The 16,525-nt window shown below is 35.3% G+C and overlaps 2 protein-coding genes across 2 annotated transcripts in view; one reads left to right on the forward strand and one right to left on the reverse strand.

Moving 5' to 3' along the window:
* The window catches only part of LOC135142395 (TWiK family of potassium channels protein 7-like), a 555,364-nt gene that overhangs the window by 359,146 nt on the left and 179,693 nt on the right, over positions 1–16,525 (reverse strand). The window lies entirely within an intron of this gene.
* On the forward strand, positions 3,354–9,066 carry LOC135142299 (26S proteasome non-ATPase regulatory subunit 10-like). Its single transcript, XM_064073984.1, has 3 exons — positions 3,354–3,442; positions 7,649–7,761; positions 7,947–9,066. The coding sequence occupies exons 2-3, from the start codon at positions 7,669–7,671 to the stop codon at positions 8,862–8,864; spliced, it is 1,011 nt and encodes a 336-aa protein (XP_063930054.1). The 5' UTR covers positions 3,354–3,442; positions 7,649–7,668; the 3' UTR covers positions 8,865–9,066.

The raw sequence follows: 16,525 nt of genomic DNA on the forward strand, positions 1-16,525 counted from the left end.
TAACATCATGTAAATTCTTTGTTTGAATCGTTGATAAAGTGTGGCAAATATTAACTCCACGGTAACACTGGGTCGCGAGCGAACCAATTGTAATTCGGATGCGTTGTTTTAAGTGAAAAAATGGCCACATCAGTACGTGCGCCTCAATAGCTTTATAACTATTGTTAGTGAGTTCGTGTTGCATATATTTTTCAAAGTATAGTTAGTAACTTGACATAATTTATTTTGACCCGATGTTACTGCTATTGTCACTCATTTCAGCAAAGGAAAATATGGCTTCCACCAGTAAAGCTTTAACAGATTTGGAACTTTTTTTGAAAATTTTTTGTTGATTAATGCTTCCATCATATAAATTGTCTGATATCCAATCTTAATCTCAGCTTTGCCGTTTCAAATTTCACGAGAGTGTATGGCGAATTTAAATGTTGTTTATTGCACTTTTTGAAACTTTAACACTTGTTCGGTTGTAGTTTAATATCACAGTCATAGAAATTGAACATTTAAGTAGAATTTAGGTTAAATAACAGAAACACGTAGCGGAAGCAGAGTGTGCGGTTCCTTGTCGAGCTGGCTATCGCTCCATCTGCATGAAATATGCAGAATAGAGCGATATGAATAGAAGTCAGGGGAGCGGTCGAGATGACGTGACGCTGTCAGCTTATCTATAGCCGTCATTTACAACCACGAGTTTGCGACCGTAACGGCTTGTTAGCATGGCACGTTTCTTGGTTAGGTAGACGAGTGCTGGGCGGCACTTGCTTGCCGATAGATTAGAATCAATGTCGTGGTGGGAGAACAGCCACAACCAGGAACCTCAAACTGAGCTCGTGCTACAACGCCCTCTATGGGTAATTTTGCTGTGCTGTAGAATGAAGTTGATATAGTTCGATCGCCACACTCTTATAGCGCTCTGGTGTCGCTGCATAGAGTTTTATCAAAATTTTGTTATCTTATTGACTACCATAAATTTAAATTTGCCGCCACACGTCCGTAATAACTTGTGTATTTGCATCCAGTTACTGTAATTCAGATTTTTCTTTGTTTTTATTAAATTTGTGGCATTCAAATATCTGCATTGATTCAGAACGTTTAATTTGTTTGCATTCAAAGTTAGGCAAGTTTTTTTTTGTAGCTGAGAACTACGAAGGCCTTCAACCTGCGGAACATAGTCGCAGCTTTTTTTTGTTTTTTTTTTGTCAGTGGAGGAATAAATGATTTTGTGTCCTCCATATATTTTGTGTTTTATTTAGCGGTATAAAAAAAAGTCATAATGTAGGGTGCCATTTTGTTGAATGATCGCACCCGAGGCCAATGTCAATTTAAGGCGGAATGTTTGGGTTATCACAAAATGAAGACGAGTGTGGTCAGTCATATAAAGTGTGTAAAACGAGTTGTAATTCCAGTGCATCATTAAAGAACTGAACTGTTTTAAAGAACTTAGGATCGACAAAGTATCTAATACATTATGTTAAATCATTCAATCAGCTCAATATATACAATGCCAGTTCACCAAAATTGAATAACTTAATTACCACGAAAAATTCAGAAATAAAAGTGCACCGTCATCGATTTCTTGATTAATAAATGTCAGCATGTCAGAGAACTTTCTTCCTTCTTCTCACTAAAAAAATATTTTTAGTGAGAAAGTGTAGTGATGAAAGTGTTCCAATCAGAGTGAGCCACAGAAATATCTGTGGCTCACTCTGATTGGAACACTTTCATCAAGTATCATAAAAGCAGTAGGAGGAGCTTAAGGCGTGAAATGGCGAAATCGAAACATTTATGTTATTTTTCTTTAAAAAAATAAAAAAAACCTATTTCAACAGTCGTTATAATTGCATTAGTTAGCATACATATGTTTTCGTGTGTTCAGTGGTCGAAGTCTTTTCCCATTCTTCATAACTAATTCATTCTCTTTAAATATTTGACGGGGTGTGGTTTTCGCTATTCCAGTAAAAGCAAACACGCCAAAAACCAATACTCATCAATTATTCCCCCGAAACCCACGAAACTTAAACCGAGATGAGTTGCAAAATCTAATCCAAACCCCGTCAACAATAAAACTGAAAAGACGCCACCTGTTCACACGAGCATCGTTTGCGCCGCACCGATGCCCAGCCAAATAAAGCTCATCAAACTGCCGAAAACACCCCCTCTAAACTTTCGATTAACCTAATTACAGCTTCTGAAAGCTGTACCTGAAGACGACATTAAGTTGTCGGTTGCTGTTTATGTGGCAAGGGTTCGACTTTACATATTTTCCAGCTCCCACATGGGAGGAGGCGGATGATTCCGTTCCAACTTGATGGAACTAATAAGAAGTTTCAGATTGGAAGACGTTGTAACCTATGTGCGCACACCCTCTGACCGAGAAAACTAATCAGAAACGTCGTGAGGAATAAACTTTTCTATGAAACTACTTTCAAAATATGGAACGTGAATGTGCTGCTGCGGGGTTTTTCCTCAACTTCCGGGGATATTAAATGACCCTTATCCACAGCAAACATTTAATCTAAACTTTCGTCGATAATGGCCGATATCACGATTCTTGTGCGTTTTAACACAGAAAGCGTTTAGACAGACCAGAACATCGTTTTAATTTTAGAAGTTTGAGGGGAAAATCTAGTGTTGTTGGACACTTAACGTATTTTGTAGGAGTTCGTTACTACACCTAGTTTATTTTATTGGACAGATAATTTCTGAAATTTCTTGACTGATGTGTAGATGGTAAAACGTTAACCAAAAATTTATTTGATTATCCCCACCAACAATTTGATGATGTCGTCTAAAAATTTTGCATAGTAAATGTTGTTTAAATTTTATAAAATAACATACCCTTATACTTGTGGTTTATGAATGAATGAGCGAGGACAAATTTTTAAAGGAATCGATTCTATAGCTTTTAAGTTAAACTGCAAAATTTTGTTGGGTTGTAGTTTTGAATGTTGTTTTAACGTACGATCAAGTGAAATTATGGATGAATTAATAAATGAGTCGCATTGAAACAATATTATTTCACATTTAAAACAGAATAATCGAACCAATTTTGGTTCGTGTTTTTCCGTGTACAGTAGATATATGATTGAAATACATTTAAAATTTCGGAACAATTTTAGTAATATGGACATATCTCCGAATAACACTGACAAAAATTACATGATAAACAGACGAAAACTATTGAATTAAAAAAGTGAGATAACGTAAGTATTTAGTAAAAAGCAAAAAAAAAATCGGATTTCCCATATCGTGTTGGTTTTGATAACAGTAACTTACTATCAGATATGTTAACCCCACCCTTTTAGAATAGCGCGTATTTAAGGAGCACTCATGATTAACAAATTCGGAATGATAATTGTAAAGTATGGTTGTGATTACAAGATATTTTTTTAAACAAATATGTTTTGTGATTATACGTATCAAAAATAGGTGAACTTCCTAATTGGTAAGTTGTACATTACACTTATAATAAACGAGTATTTTTCCTTCCTCATGAATCCGTTTTCAATTATTACCCTTCTGTCTTAGCCATTCAGATTTAAAAAAAAAAAAACAAAATTTTCTAACGTTTTGGAATTTTACTGTGGAACTGCAACATCGAATCTTGCAAACGTTTTAAGTTCCATCGTAGGCATCAATCGTTAATCAAAATTTATTCGTTTATCGTCTCCAAAAAATTAATGACTTCATCTCAGAATTTTGGCAAATAAAGCCTACCTAAATTTTCCAAAATCTTATCAGTCTATAGTTGTCGTTTATTATCAAAGCTTTCATATTTTTTAGAACTACTTACTCGGAATAACTCAAAAAAAATAGTGAATGAGGATATCATTTTATTGTTCAAATAATTTGAGTGTATAGCACTAGTATTAGTAGTGTTATACTGTACCTATTTAAACTGATATGTGTACATGCAATTGCTAAAATGTTGATGACACCATCACAAAATTTTGTTATGACAAAATTCACTTGAAATATATACAAAGCATGCTTCCTTACTTTTACTTTAATAATTTACACATATTTTTTAAACTTACAGTGATTTTTAGAACAATTTTTCATTATAAGAAGTGGCAAAAATGGAAGCATTAAAATATCATAGTTTTTTTTTTGGAAAAACTGAAACTGACAGAGAGCCAAAGTCACCATTATTTTGTCTCTATTTTTACCATCTTGTTTCGCTGAGTCCAGTTCTTCGATTTCCTCTTTATTATGTCAGTTATTTCATCATTCCATTCTGTTTTCGGCTATCGCCATTTCGCATAACACTCTCACTGTTTTGTTTTCGTCCACTCTCACTACCATGCCCGAACCATCTGTTTGATTTGACTCAATTTGTTTATGTTTTTCACTTTTAGATCTTATCGTATTTTTTCACTTCTTACTTTATCCAGATATTCATTTCACACGCCATAATTTTACTTTTAAAACCCATGATTCACTTTCGTAAATGAGCGTTGCCACTAAAACCGGCTCACATACCTTTACTTTTGTATCTTGGGATATCCCTTTCCTGTAAAGAACTGGTAATATAGTGTTGTGTATATTGTTGTAGTTCTGTTTATTTTGTTCATCATTTCTTTTTCGAATTGTTTTCTTATGTCTGTTGTAGCTTCCAGATATCTTCTTTTTTCTAATTCTCTTATTCCCTCTCCCTGTACATCTTTTTCCGTCTTGACCTTTTCATTTGCGGTTGTCACTATTTCTGATTTCTCTGTGTTTATTCTTAGGTTATATTTTTCTAGTTCTTGTGACCACCTTTCTATTCTGTTTTAATTCCGTTCCGTTATTTGGAAAATCAAATCAAATCATCCGCGTAAAGTAGTTCACACATTTCTGCCGGTCTTAGTTCCATTCCGTTGGTATTTTATTAGTTTTCCACTCTGTTTTTGGTTTTCCATGCTGTTTCTAGTGTCCTTTTTCTCCTATGTGCATTATCATTTCTGGCCTCATATTGTCTATCCCTGGGCGCTTTCCTACTTTAGTTCCCTTAATAATGAATTTTAGCAGCATATTTATTTCGATTTCCGTTTCCTCTTCTTTCAAGTTTTCTTTTTGTATTTCAACCTTCTGTTCTTCACCTGTTTTTAATTGTTCTCCTAAATATTCCTTCAATCCTACTATAACTCTGTCTCCTTCTACAATCTCCTTCTCTTTTTTCATGTTTCCAATAGTTTTTTTTTTGTTCCTTAGATTTTTCAGTGTGCGGTATAACGTCTTTACGTTAGCTGCTGCATATTTTTCGGTCTTTATTCCGAGTTCTTCCCATGCTTTTGCTTTCGCTGCTATTTTAACTTTCTTTGTCTTTTAAAGTAAGGTAGTCATAGTCGTCAATATTCCTGTTGTTATTTACGCATTTCTTCTAAAGAATTTTATTCTCTTTAACTCCTTTCTTATATCGTTTTTCCAACAGACTGTTGGTCTCTTATTCGTATTCCTGTTGATTCCGCACGCTTCAGTCGTCGCTTCTGTGACTACAGTTTTAAAAGTTTTGCATAGCTCGTCTCAATCCATTTTAATAAATTTTTCTTTGTTTTGTTTTCTTCTGTAATTTTCTTCTGGTATTCTTCCTTTGGTTTTTGATACTTCAGTCTATCGGCTCTTATAATTATTTACAAATTCTACTGCCTTTGCTCTTTTTCTTTAGTGGTAGCTCCCAATTTCACACCCTTTTCTTAGTTTTACATCCTTCATTATTTTCAATTTTTTTTCTTCTATTAATTCATACCAGATCTGATATCGACTTCTCTCTCCTACTTGTCACTATTCTTCCATACTTATGTGTATTATTATGTTGAAAGACTGTATTACCCAGTATGATATTACTCAAGGTACAGTATTCTATTATCTTCTGTCCGTTATTATTTTAAGTTTCTTCCCGGAATTTTCAAACTTTCCCGTCCCAATCTCATATATCAGCATTAAAAAAGCTTCTAATTTTCGGTTTATTTTTGTCCTTTGTTTCAAAGTAATTGGTCTATTTATTATTATGTTTTATTATCTTTCTTTGTCTCTCCTTCAAGTGGTCCATTTTCTATTTCAATTTTAAAATCTTATTATTCGATCGCTTATACTTGTCCATTCTCTTATTCCATTTCTTAATGTCTTGTTAATTATGAAGCTCACTCCTGATTGTGCCTTCTTGTTATCTCCACTGTATATCATCACGTGGCATTTCCCTATCGCTACATATCGTTAAACTTTCTTTCTCGTTTCTGTTATTTTGAGTATCTTCCTTACGTGTTTTTTAAGAGTTGGTATTTGTTGTTGCACTATCCCTTTTTTTGTTTACTCTTTTTCCGTTTATGTCTTTATTTCTCGCTTTTTCGTCATCATAATTTTCTGTCCTTTTATATTTCTAATTTAGTTTTTGTGTAACGTTCTTCGTTGTTTTACCTCCCGGGGGTAAGCGAAGGAAGTATTGTTCTGTCTCTATCAATGTCATGACATCTCAAAATTTTTCATGAATGCTAGGTAAGATTTAAATTTTATAAAATAGCATACCTATTCCTGTAATTGTTTCATTGTTCAAATGTCTAAAATCTACACCTTAGTGTTATTTCTAAATGGGAAAATCGCCACTACATACAAGTATAGGTCACTCCGGAGTTGTCGACCAAATAAACAAGTGTATTTTTCTAACATAATGTGTTCCAATGCGGGGTGTAGGTGATTAAATTATGATGCATTAATGATTTCAAAAAACAAGCTCTACAAGATCTCTAAAAAAATGTATAGCATGTCATAAAAAAATAAATGATATGTGGTAGAGAAAAAAAAACATTATGGGGTATCAAAACGAATTTATATGATGTCATTTACTTTCTTGGGCGATTACTGGTATTACTTATCCATATTTATTTTAATGTATACAGGTTATCACCAGTTTTCGGCATAGCGGAAGTGATCCTCATTGCCGTCCGATCGCCAGTCGTGGCCTACAACTTAATAAGAATTATTACATTTTCTAGGTTTTCCTCAGTTATACGAGTTGTACCAGATGTTAAAATTGCTTTAAAAATTAAAAGTGACTGTTCAACATCACAATTTTCGTGATGATTTTGATCAAATAAACACTGACCTGCATCAAACGCCACTGATGATGAAGAGTGTGCACAGTTGGCCAACCACATTTATCGCCTGACGTCGCGCCGTCGTATTTAATATTTGTCTGATTGATTCCCCATCACTATGCCTAACTCTGGTTATCATGAATACAAATTCGCGAAATCAATTTTTTTTTAAAGAAGCGGGATTTGTTGCATTGCACTTCGGGGGCGAGGGAAGTCCTGTTGAAATAACTTTCGACCAATTTTTACATCAGCCAATTCTTCCGTGTCTTCATTCCATTCCCATTTCTCTTCATTAGGAAGGTTTATGAATTAACTCAATCCCGATTGATAATTATTTACTAACTAGACTCGAAAAACGATGACGCTAGGCTTACTAAGCAAGGCATTGAATAACTGTTCGGATGGCGTCAATAATTTTTTGGTGAAGAATTATAAATTTTATAGAAGCTTCTTTTCAGTAGTGTTATAATGATTCTTATTTTTTTATTATAATATTTCTGCTGTCCATATTAAAATACACAAGTTTTCTCCATTTTCAAAAAGAATAAAAAATTTATCAGTTATTATTTTTTTAACAGACTTCTTCAACGTTGTCATCATGGATTTCAACCACTACGAAGTACATGAACAAGGAAACAGTAGTCAGTTACACACTTCACAAGCTGCAGAGAATACTTCTTCATCACTACAGGTATTGTCAGTTTGGATCGGCACACACCACGTTGTCAAATTTATTTTGATTACTAATTTTTAATTACGATTTATTTTATGATAATGTTCTGCTTGGTTTGGATACGACGAACAGTTAAACTAGTTCTAACTAACAGATTGAGGACTTATGAAGGCGTAAATTTTATTAATAAATTCTATTTTCAGCCGCTTCTTATAGCAACTTCCCTAAAAGGAAATGCAGCAGTTGTGGAGGACTTAGTCAAATCTGGAGCCGAAGTCAATTGCGCTGATGAAAATGGTTGGACACCACTTCACTCAGCTTCCTCGAATGGCCACGAAAAAATTGTAGAATTCCTGGTGAAACGCGGAGCCAAAATCAACTGCGCTGATAAAAATGGCTGGACACCGCTCTACGTAGCTTCGGTGAACGGTCATGAAGAAACAATCAAATGCCTAGTGAAATATGGAGCTGATATCAATCGCGCTGATAAGCATGGTTGGACACCGCTTTACATGACTTCCTCGAAGGGCCAGGAAAAAATTGTCGAATGTCTGGTGAAATGCGGAGCCGAAATCGAACCTGCTAATACATTTGATTGGACACCACTTTACATAGCTTCAGTGAACGGACATGAAAAAACTGTACAATGTCTAGTGGAAAACGGAGCCGAAGTCAATCGTGCTGATTATAATGGTCGGACACCGCTTTATGCAGCTTCCTCGGACGGCCACGAAAACATTGTCGAATGTCTACTGAAATACGGAGCCGAAATCAACCGAGCTGATGATAATGGTTGGACACCGCTTATCGTAGCATCCTCACATGGCTACCAAAAAACTGTCGAATGCCTAGTAAAACACGAAGCCGAAATCAATCGGGCTACTTATAGTGGTTACACAGCACTTGGACGAGCTACCTTGAGTGGCCACCAAAACATCGAAAAATACTTAGCAGAATTCGGAGCTATTAGGAACAGAACTTCTAATAGTGATGCTACCTTACCTTGGTTCAAACGTTTTGATGTTATAAGACGACTCAGATCAATTTTACATGATCCATTTTACATGTTTTCTTGCATCAGTAGCGCGCTACATAAGGCTGTTGTCAAAAAAAAGATTTAAGTGGTTTTCTGGAAATGGAAACCTCTTTATTTGCCAACAATTTCTGGCAACTATATTAGCATAGTCGACAAAACTAACGGAAGTAATAGAACGGAATGGAACTTGAGGTATTGCAGGGTTCATGTCTTATTCGTTTTTTATACATTATTCTTTAGTGTTTACAGTTTGTAATAAACTATGATTTTATCTTAAATTTAAGAAATACCTTCAACTAACTAACTTATTTAACCTCTCACAATGATAATCATTTTTCAATTATTTTTTTTTTTTTGCTTTCGATGGAGCAGTAATGTAGAGATATTTATCACTTTTACATAATACATGTATATCTTAGACTTATTAAATCTGGTGTAGGTTTGACGTTAAGTCACCAAAGAAATCGCATTTCACAAACTAACCGCTTCGGAAACATCAAAGATTGTTTTCAAAGAAAACATTCGAACTGCTTTTGAAGAAATAAAAACACCTTTACTTGCCAACAAAGACTCCACGAACATAACATAACAACAAACTGGGCTACACTAACGGAAAGGGTCCTTGAATGCCTACGGAGTCCGCGTCTTACCTGAAACAAAACAACAATCATTAAAACTTCATTTCATGCAAAGTTCGTCAAATAAAAAAAAACTCACTGCATCAAACGTGAAATCAAACCTAACCCAAATCCAAGTTTAACGCTCAAAACTTTCCCCTCGTACATTCTTTTTCGTTAAACGAGCCATTACTATAGAAGTATAGCGTGTAGCGGGTGGCAGGGAATAAACCCAATTTATTGTAAAATATTTCTTTCCGTTTTATTTTATTTTCGCGGGCACTCACCACCTGGAGATCCGTGTCTCCGGCTTGGGGGCAACCCCGGTACTCCTTACCCCAGAGAGGGAGCTGGCGGCCGAGCGACCGCCGCTCCTGACTTAAGGCGCCACCCCCGGTGGCGTGAAAGTATCCGCGTAAGCCTAGATCGGCCAGACGTGATTCTGGGTGAGCGGCACTAGTTAGCCCAAGGCTTGAGACCGAGGCACGCCGCCCCCACTCGTTATCGACGAAATTCCGGATCGGCTCCGTCCCGTCTCACCGGAATTTCGTCGCAATGTAGCCAGTCTGGACCCGAATACAGAAGATTTCTAAAGTACCTTTATTTTAGGGAAGGCCATTTCTATCCTCCCATTGCCTACGAGCTATCTTTATTGCTTGAGAGATTTTCCATTTTACATATTTTGAATAGAGACAAAATTTCTAATATCGTATTCCTTCATAAAATTCTAAATTCCAAAATTATCCTTCCTGAATTATTACGTCAAATTAATTTCTTTACATCCAGAAATCCACAATTATTTTATACGTACACACCGAAAACAGATTTTCTACGCTTTTCACCAATGTATAAAATCCTGTGATATTGGGAAACAGAGCAAAACAACGTGGATTTATTTAATTCAATTTCCAAAGTAATTAGATCGATTGATGCATGTTCCGTAATTGGGTTTTAACCTGTGGGACCTCGTAAGTTATAATAATAATAATATTAATAATAATAACAAATGCTTATTATATGTTATAATTAGTTGCCACTTAGCAGCATAAAACAACGATCATCTCCACACTATTGCTTCGTAGCCATAATTTCTGCAACAGGTTTCACAGCTGATGTTTGTAGGCGTCGTGAGTAACTAGAGCAGAAATTTAAAAAATTACGCGGTCTACTACAACGTTACAGCTTGGAATCTAAAAATCCCAAGCATGACCCGAAAAATATAAATAAAACAGCATGTACCTGGGATTTAAAAGAGGAATGGTTTAAAAAATGTGAAGTTTCCTTGCCAAAATCGATGAATACCCTGCAGAAAATTTCACACTTTATCAAAAAAAAAAAAATGTTAAAAGCACTTACTTAAAGGTTAATTTATTAAGATTTTTTGATAAAATCTGTGCCTGAGGATATAATTAAATGAATTTAATTTATTTTTATTTGGTGAAAAGTGAATGTTGTTGAACTTTGTTTTGCCGTGGCAGCTTTTTATTTACGACTGGCGTCTGAGGTTTTGTTTATACTATAATCATAATCACTCAAATTATTATTGGACCCATGTTTGGGAGGGCTGTTTTCGACTTTAACCTTTAGTTTTGCTATAATCATGATTATTACAGTTAACCCTTCCCGCGCGGTATTGGAGCAAATTTCCGCAAACACGGCTTTTTTATGATAGCATTTACACAGAGAGATAATTTGCGTGCCGAGTTTATGAGAAAAATCCCTATCGATCCATCTCTTTCAGATTTAAAATGGAAATTTTTCATCTCGAAACGAGTTATTAACTTGGAGATTTTGTTTGTTCGGTGCACTTTTCTTTTTTCTGCTGGTGTTGCGTTTGGTCTCCGCTTCGATAATTATCCCGGCCTCTTTGGATTTTATCTTCATTTTGCACGCTGAGTTTATGAGGTGTAAAAGCTGTTTATGGTGCTTCAATTAGGGCGCAGAAAAATGCCAGAGTTTCGGAGAGAAATTCAACTGTACATGAACGTTTCGAAGCTTTAATCGTAAAACTAAATTTTATGTGTTTTTTTAAATTCCCAGCGAAATTAAAATTTGCCAATTTGCTCATTTCGTAATTATTTCTACGCGTTTGAGTTTTACTGTCGGGATATCTCACGCAATGTTGTGATTACATTTGGTTTTTTCGTGGGTTTGTACTTTCATTACCCAAAGTAGTACAAGCTTGCTCACCTGATATGAAATTTGTTTTAAAAGTGATTACTGATTGGGATTAGATGGATGAGTGGAAAAATAAACATCGCTCTTGAAATGGTATATTTAAGTTACCTACATTTCATTAAATTTGAGTATAGGTTTGTCCGGTGTGTATTCTTTTTTTTAATAATTCCTCTTCCTCTACAAACGTATATTTACTTGTAAAAAAATAATCAAGATATTCTTTCGAACTGTTTACGAAAATTTTGGAACGCGGTTTTCACCACTGGCACTGTTTTCAACTTACAAATCTCTATAAATCGTACTAAAAACACTCCCGACTTTATACGTTGGAAATGAGATGCAGTAAAAAGCAGATTGTATCAAAGTAGGTTATTTAATATTTTCGTCTCTCTGTCTGTAGTCTGTCATCTGTGGTCTACACAACATTTATCAATCATCCGCACCAAAAATTTGAAGAAGTCATCATAAAATTTTGCATTGCAAATGGTATTTAAATTTAGAAAATAACATACTTCAGTACTTGTGATTTATTAATCGGCCTTGAGTTTTTGCCCCAGACATCCAGATTTTTGCAAAAAATCATCAACATTTTCTTTAGCCGAATTTTGTCATCTCTGTACCATAACGAACATGGTCCAACACTTTGATTTCAAAACACGAAGTACACTGGCTAATTTTTCCGATTGTCTTAAATCGCACTCTTTAAATGATTCTTAAGATAATTAGATTTCAATCATTAAAAATAAAATATCCACACATATCTTATCCTCTTATCGATATTTTAAGGTATTTCTATAACTTTTATACAACATAATTTCAGTTTTTATATCTGTACATTCCTTCAAAAGCTGGCTTCAATAAATATAAAAGTTTAAAATTACCTACCCGTACTTTATTTTCTCACATTTACGTAATCTGGCTGATCCTTCACATTTCTACAGAGATAAGATTTCCAATATTCGTTATAATCCCCCCGAGCTTCCCTAATAAAAAAGCAATAAGTCTAAAAAGCACTAATAAGTATCGAACGCTCGTATTTTTATTTTTTGGAAAGATAAAATCCGACTGTAAATTTTCTTGAAACTTTTCTCATTAAAGGGAACTTTGAGAAAATCGCCGCTTTCATAAAACATATCGTAATATAGCATATTCAAGTAACTAGTTAACAACGATAATTATTAAAGCAACTAGTGGGTAGTTAGACGAATTCGATATGCAAATTGTGCGATAATGATGCATTAATTCCCATGTTACATACGCACTTTTATCTACAGTTTTCTATTCCTCCCCTTTGTAATAAAACATTTATTACTGAGATATTTATGCTAACTACCTCACCATTAGCTGGTTCAAATAGCCAACTTGACTCGACTCTTGTACATACATATCTTGACAGAACGTTTCCCTGCACATCCAAACATTCCTCAAAACCCAACTTGTCAACGTCACTCCTCCTATTGACAACTCACTTAAATATCACTTTTCTCTAAACAACTTTTAGCTTACAACCCCAATGTAATTCTTCAATCCTGTCGTTTACTATCCCCTTTTCTCCCTTCTACCAACTCTTCCCCAAACCCACACATGTCTTTTTATATCGCAATATGTGTACGAAAAAGCTCCCACTGCCATTAATAACTTGCGATCATAAACGTCAGCAGACAAATCTTAATGACAACATCCAACAGTGCCTCCTCGTTCAAAGACAATATGGCCAAGATTAGCCGTCCCGTCGTGACCTCCATCTTGATTTATTCACTCAAAGCGCGCTAAGATCTAGGAAGGCACGTAACGAATTGGCGGATAAAGATATCCAAGAAATGACACATTTACACTGAGCTTTATGTGTGTTTATTTTTGTCAATTTTGGCTCTATTGAAAGGGAAAATTCATAACCAGAGTTATGAGCTGAATTTCTAAATGAGATGATGGATTCAAAATCGTAGCGTGGACATGCAGAAATTTAACATATCGGTATCCCGTTTCCGTCAGTCTGTCCTATGTATCTGTACTGTCTGTCAATGTTTGGAAAAGAACAGCAAATTTAATTTGTCACAAATAACTCTATTTTTAGATAAGAGAATGAAATTCGAAAAGCAACTGCTATTTTTTATAGAACACTACCTTCAGATAAGTATAAAATTCGAAGAAGATATCCAGCCAAAACTAGCTCCTTAGCGCTATGTTCCCTGATTTATTCATTTAAGACACCGTTAAAACATAGGAGAGCACGTAACGAATTTGCGCGATAAAGGCAATTGAAGAACTGACACGGCTGCATCGAGCTTTACTATCGTGAAAGTTTTAACCGTTTTTGGCTGTTTGGAAGCTTTATTAGAGTCATCAAGTACCCGCAAATCGCCAACTTTGGCAACGGAATTGATCGGAGTCGATATTGTGAGCGGTCATTTTCTTTCATTGCTGTCGGGAGAGACAATTGGACTATTCTTTAAAGTCTGGCTAACGGCGAGCGATCGACTGCTGAAATGACTGAATTGAGAGAATAATACAAAAGAGAATACCGAAAGGTGAGGGTAGTTGTTGCACTGGAACTTCGAATGTCCACAGAGGACATAAAAGGATAATGTGAATGGTTTAATGATGAAGTTGGAGATTATTAGCCTGGCTTTATTGATTTTAAATAATAATTTTTAAATCCCACACAAGACTGAGAGGAGAGTGTGAAATGATAACACATTAAGTGGATCGTTACAGTGCATAAAGGGTGGAGTTAGAAACAAAAAATTTTCTTAAATTATGCGTATATGCACTAAAAAAAGCCAAAATGTGTACACTGTGCAGCAAGTGTTCATATTTCCACATTTTAGTAATTCAGCTCGTAAACCTGCTAATTCATCCCGGATAACAAGCCCTCACTGCGAACTATTTAGGGATAACCTCAATAAAATTGGTGATTACATAAAAACTTAAACGGCAATAACACCCAGCTATCTGTTCCCGCACTAAATTGTAGATGTGTGTAATGTAGAAGTCGAACTCCAGTGCCAATTACTACAAAGCGTCTTGGTGTGAGTCCAAAGAATAAGTGCGAATTGTTAAAAGTAAGCTTCGATTCTTAGCAGAACACAAGAAACATATTTCGAAAATAATTGACACAGACAGGTAGACGGAAAGGGGAACTGTTTTTTTTTGTACTATAAGGAACATGAAACAAGTAAGAATAAAAATACCAGTCGACGTAAACGCGAAGATCAGCCACTTTTATAAGTCCATTTGTTCGGTGAAAGGAGAAGAGTCCACTCTTGAGTACGGGGAATTCAAATATAGCGCTCTTTTTTGTGTCTGCGTCGATAGTCAGTTGTCATTGGGTAGACATTGCTTCTGCTAACTTTCTCTAAAAATTTTTACAGTGTATCAAAAGGAACACAATTCAAACATCGTAAGGTACAAATGGAATAAAAATTCTATAAAAACACGCCTGGACTTTAAGAGAAAGAGATTGAGAAAGGTGCTACCGTTTCATTTTCAACAGCAGACAAAACAAACAAAATTTTTATCAAAATTAGGAATGTCTTTAGCAAAGTACGAAAAAACTATTACAGGAACCATTAAATAACTTAGAACAAAATTGCAAATAAGGTTTGTTTTCGGGTTTAAATTTAGATGCTTTGGATATTCGCTCTTGTTATTGAGCAAATGATAGTAAAGTCAAATGGTCATACCTCGAGAACGGTAAGTTCAGTCATGCATACAGGCTAAGAACTTCAACATTTTCTTTGCACATATTCCAAACTGGCAAAAATTATTGTAAACAGGATACCATATAAAACCTTCATATTCAATCCCACATTCAACTAGAGAGCGAAATAATGCTTAAAGAGTGCGATGGTTTAGATACTCCTGCAATTTCACTATAGGAACCCATATGTTTTGTAGGCTTTTTCTTGAAGGGAAACAGTCAGATCATTGATGAAAAATAAAAATAACAATGGGTCCAAGTTCGAACCCTGAGGCACGCTAGAAGACGGAATAAAATACCTGTACGCAAAATTTCTATATCTGTTCACAAATTGTTTCTGTCGTAACGAACTAGAAAATCACAATCTATTTCAATTTTCAAAAAGCATAGAATGAAGTGTTGGTTTCATTATATCTATTATTGTTTCGTGGAATTATAAATATCATTATATACTTGGAATGGTTCCGAACACTTTGGCAAAGTAACACGACAGAGAAATTCCTCTGTATTTCGTGATCTCGTTCTGAGTACCTTTTTTGTACCGGTTTGCACAGATGTAAGCCTTTTCCATAGAAAAGGAAAAATCTAGGTTGTGTATTACATACAGATGTTAAGCAAAAATTTGGGCACAGTTTTTTAAAATAAAGGATGGAACACCGCCGACTCCCATCGTAAATGAGTTCTTGGAATGTCATCAACTAGGGCGATATCTTCGATTTTAATACATGCAGCCACGATTTGAGGACCTGAGTGTACCGCATCACATAAAGCTATAGAAAATAAATACGTAAATCTGGAAAAACTGACTTAAGAAAATTTAAAATTGTGACGAACCACTGCGCATGTCCCCTAAAATGATGCAAGACGGCTCGCGAGGAGACGGATACGGCAGAAGAGATGCAACAGGAATGCAAGCGAGTGCATGGTTTTACGAATTATAATTGTCTTTTAAAATATATATTCAAATAAACTTAACAAAGCAGCGGCGGGATACCCCATGTGTCTTACGTGCAGTGTAGTGATAGGGTGTAGTGCAATTGTACGTACGAATTCCGTGGAAGTACGAATTGTGGTGCAAGACACTACTGCGCAAGAATTGGTTTGTTATACGGACAACCAATTGCAATTTTGACTCGTGCTTTACGGGCACTAAAGCCAGGCTATACGGGCCAGTATTTTGTTTGACTTTTTGTGTAACTAACAGTTGAACCTAAACGGGGAATTCAACTGCTATACGCAGCTGTTATGCGG

Source organism: Zophobas morio, unplaced genomic scaffold, assembly GCF_036711695.1.
Source record: "Zophobas morio isolate AGI-343-1 ecotype UQ-CSIRO unplaced genomic scaffold, CSIRO_AGI_Zmor_V1 ptg000046l, whole genome shotgun sequence".
NCBI classification, from domain to species: Eukaryota; Metazoa; Arthropoda; class Insecta; order Coleoptera; family Tenebrionidae; genus Zophobas; species Zophobas morio.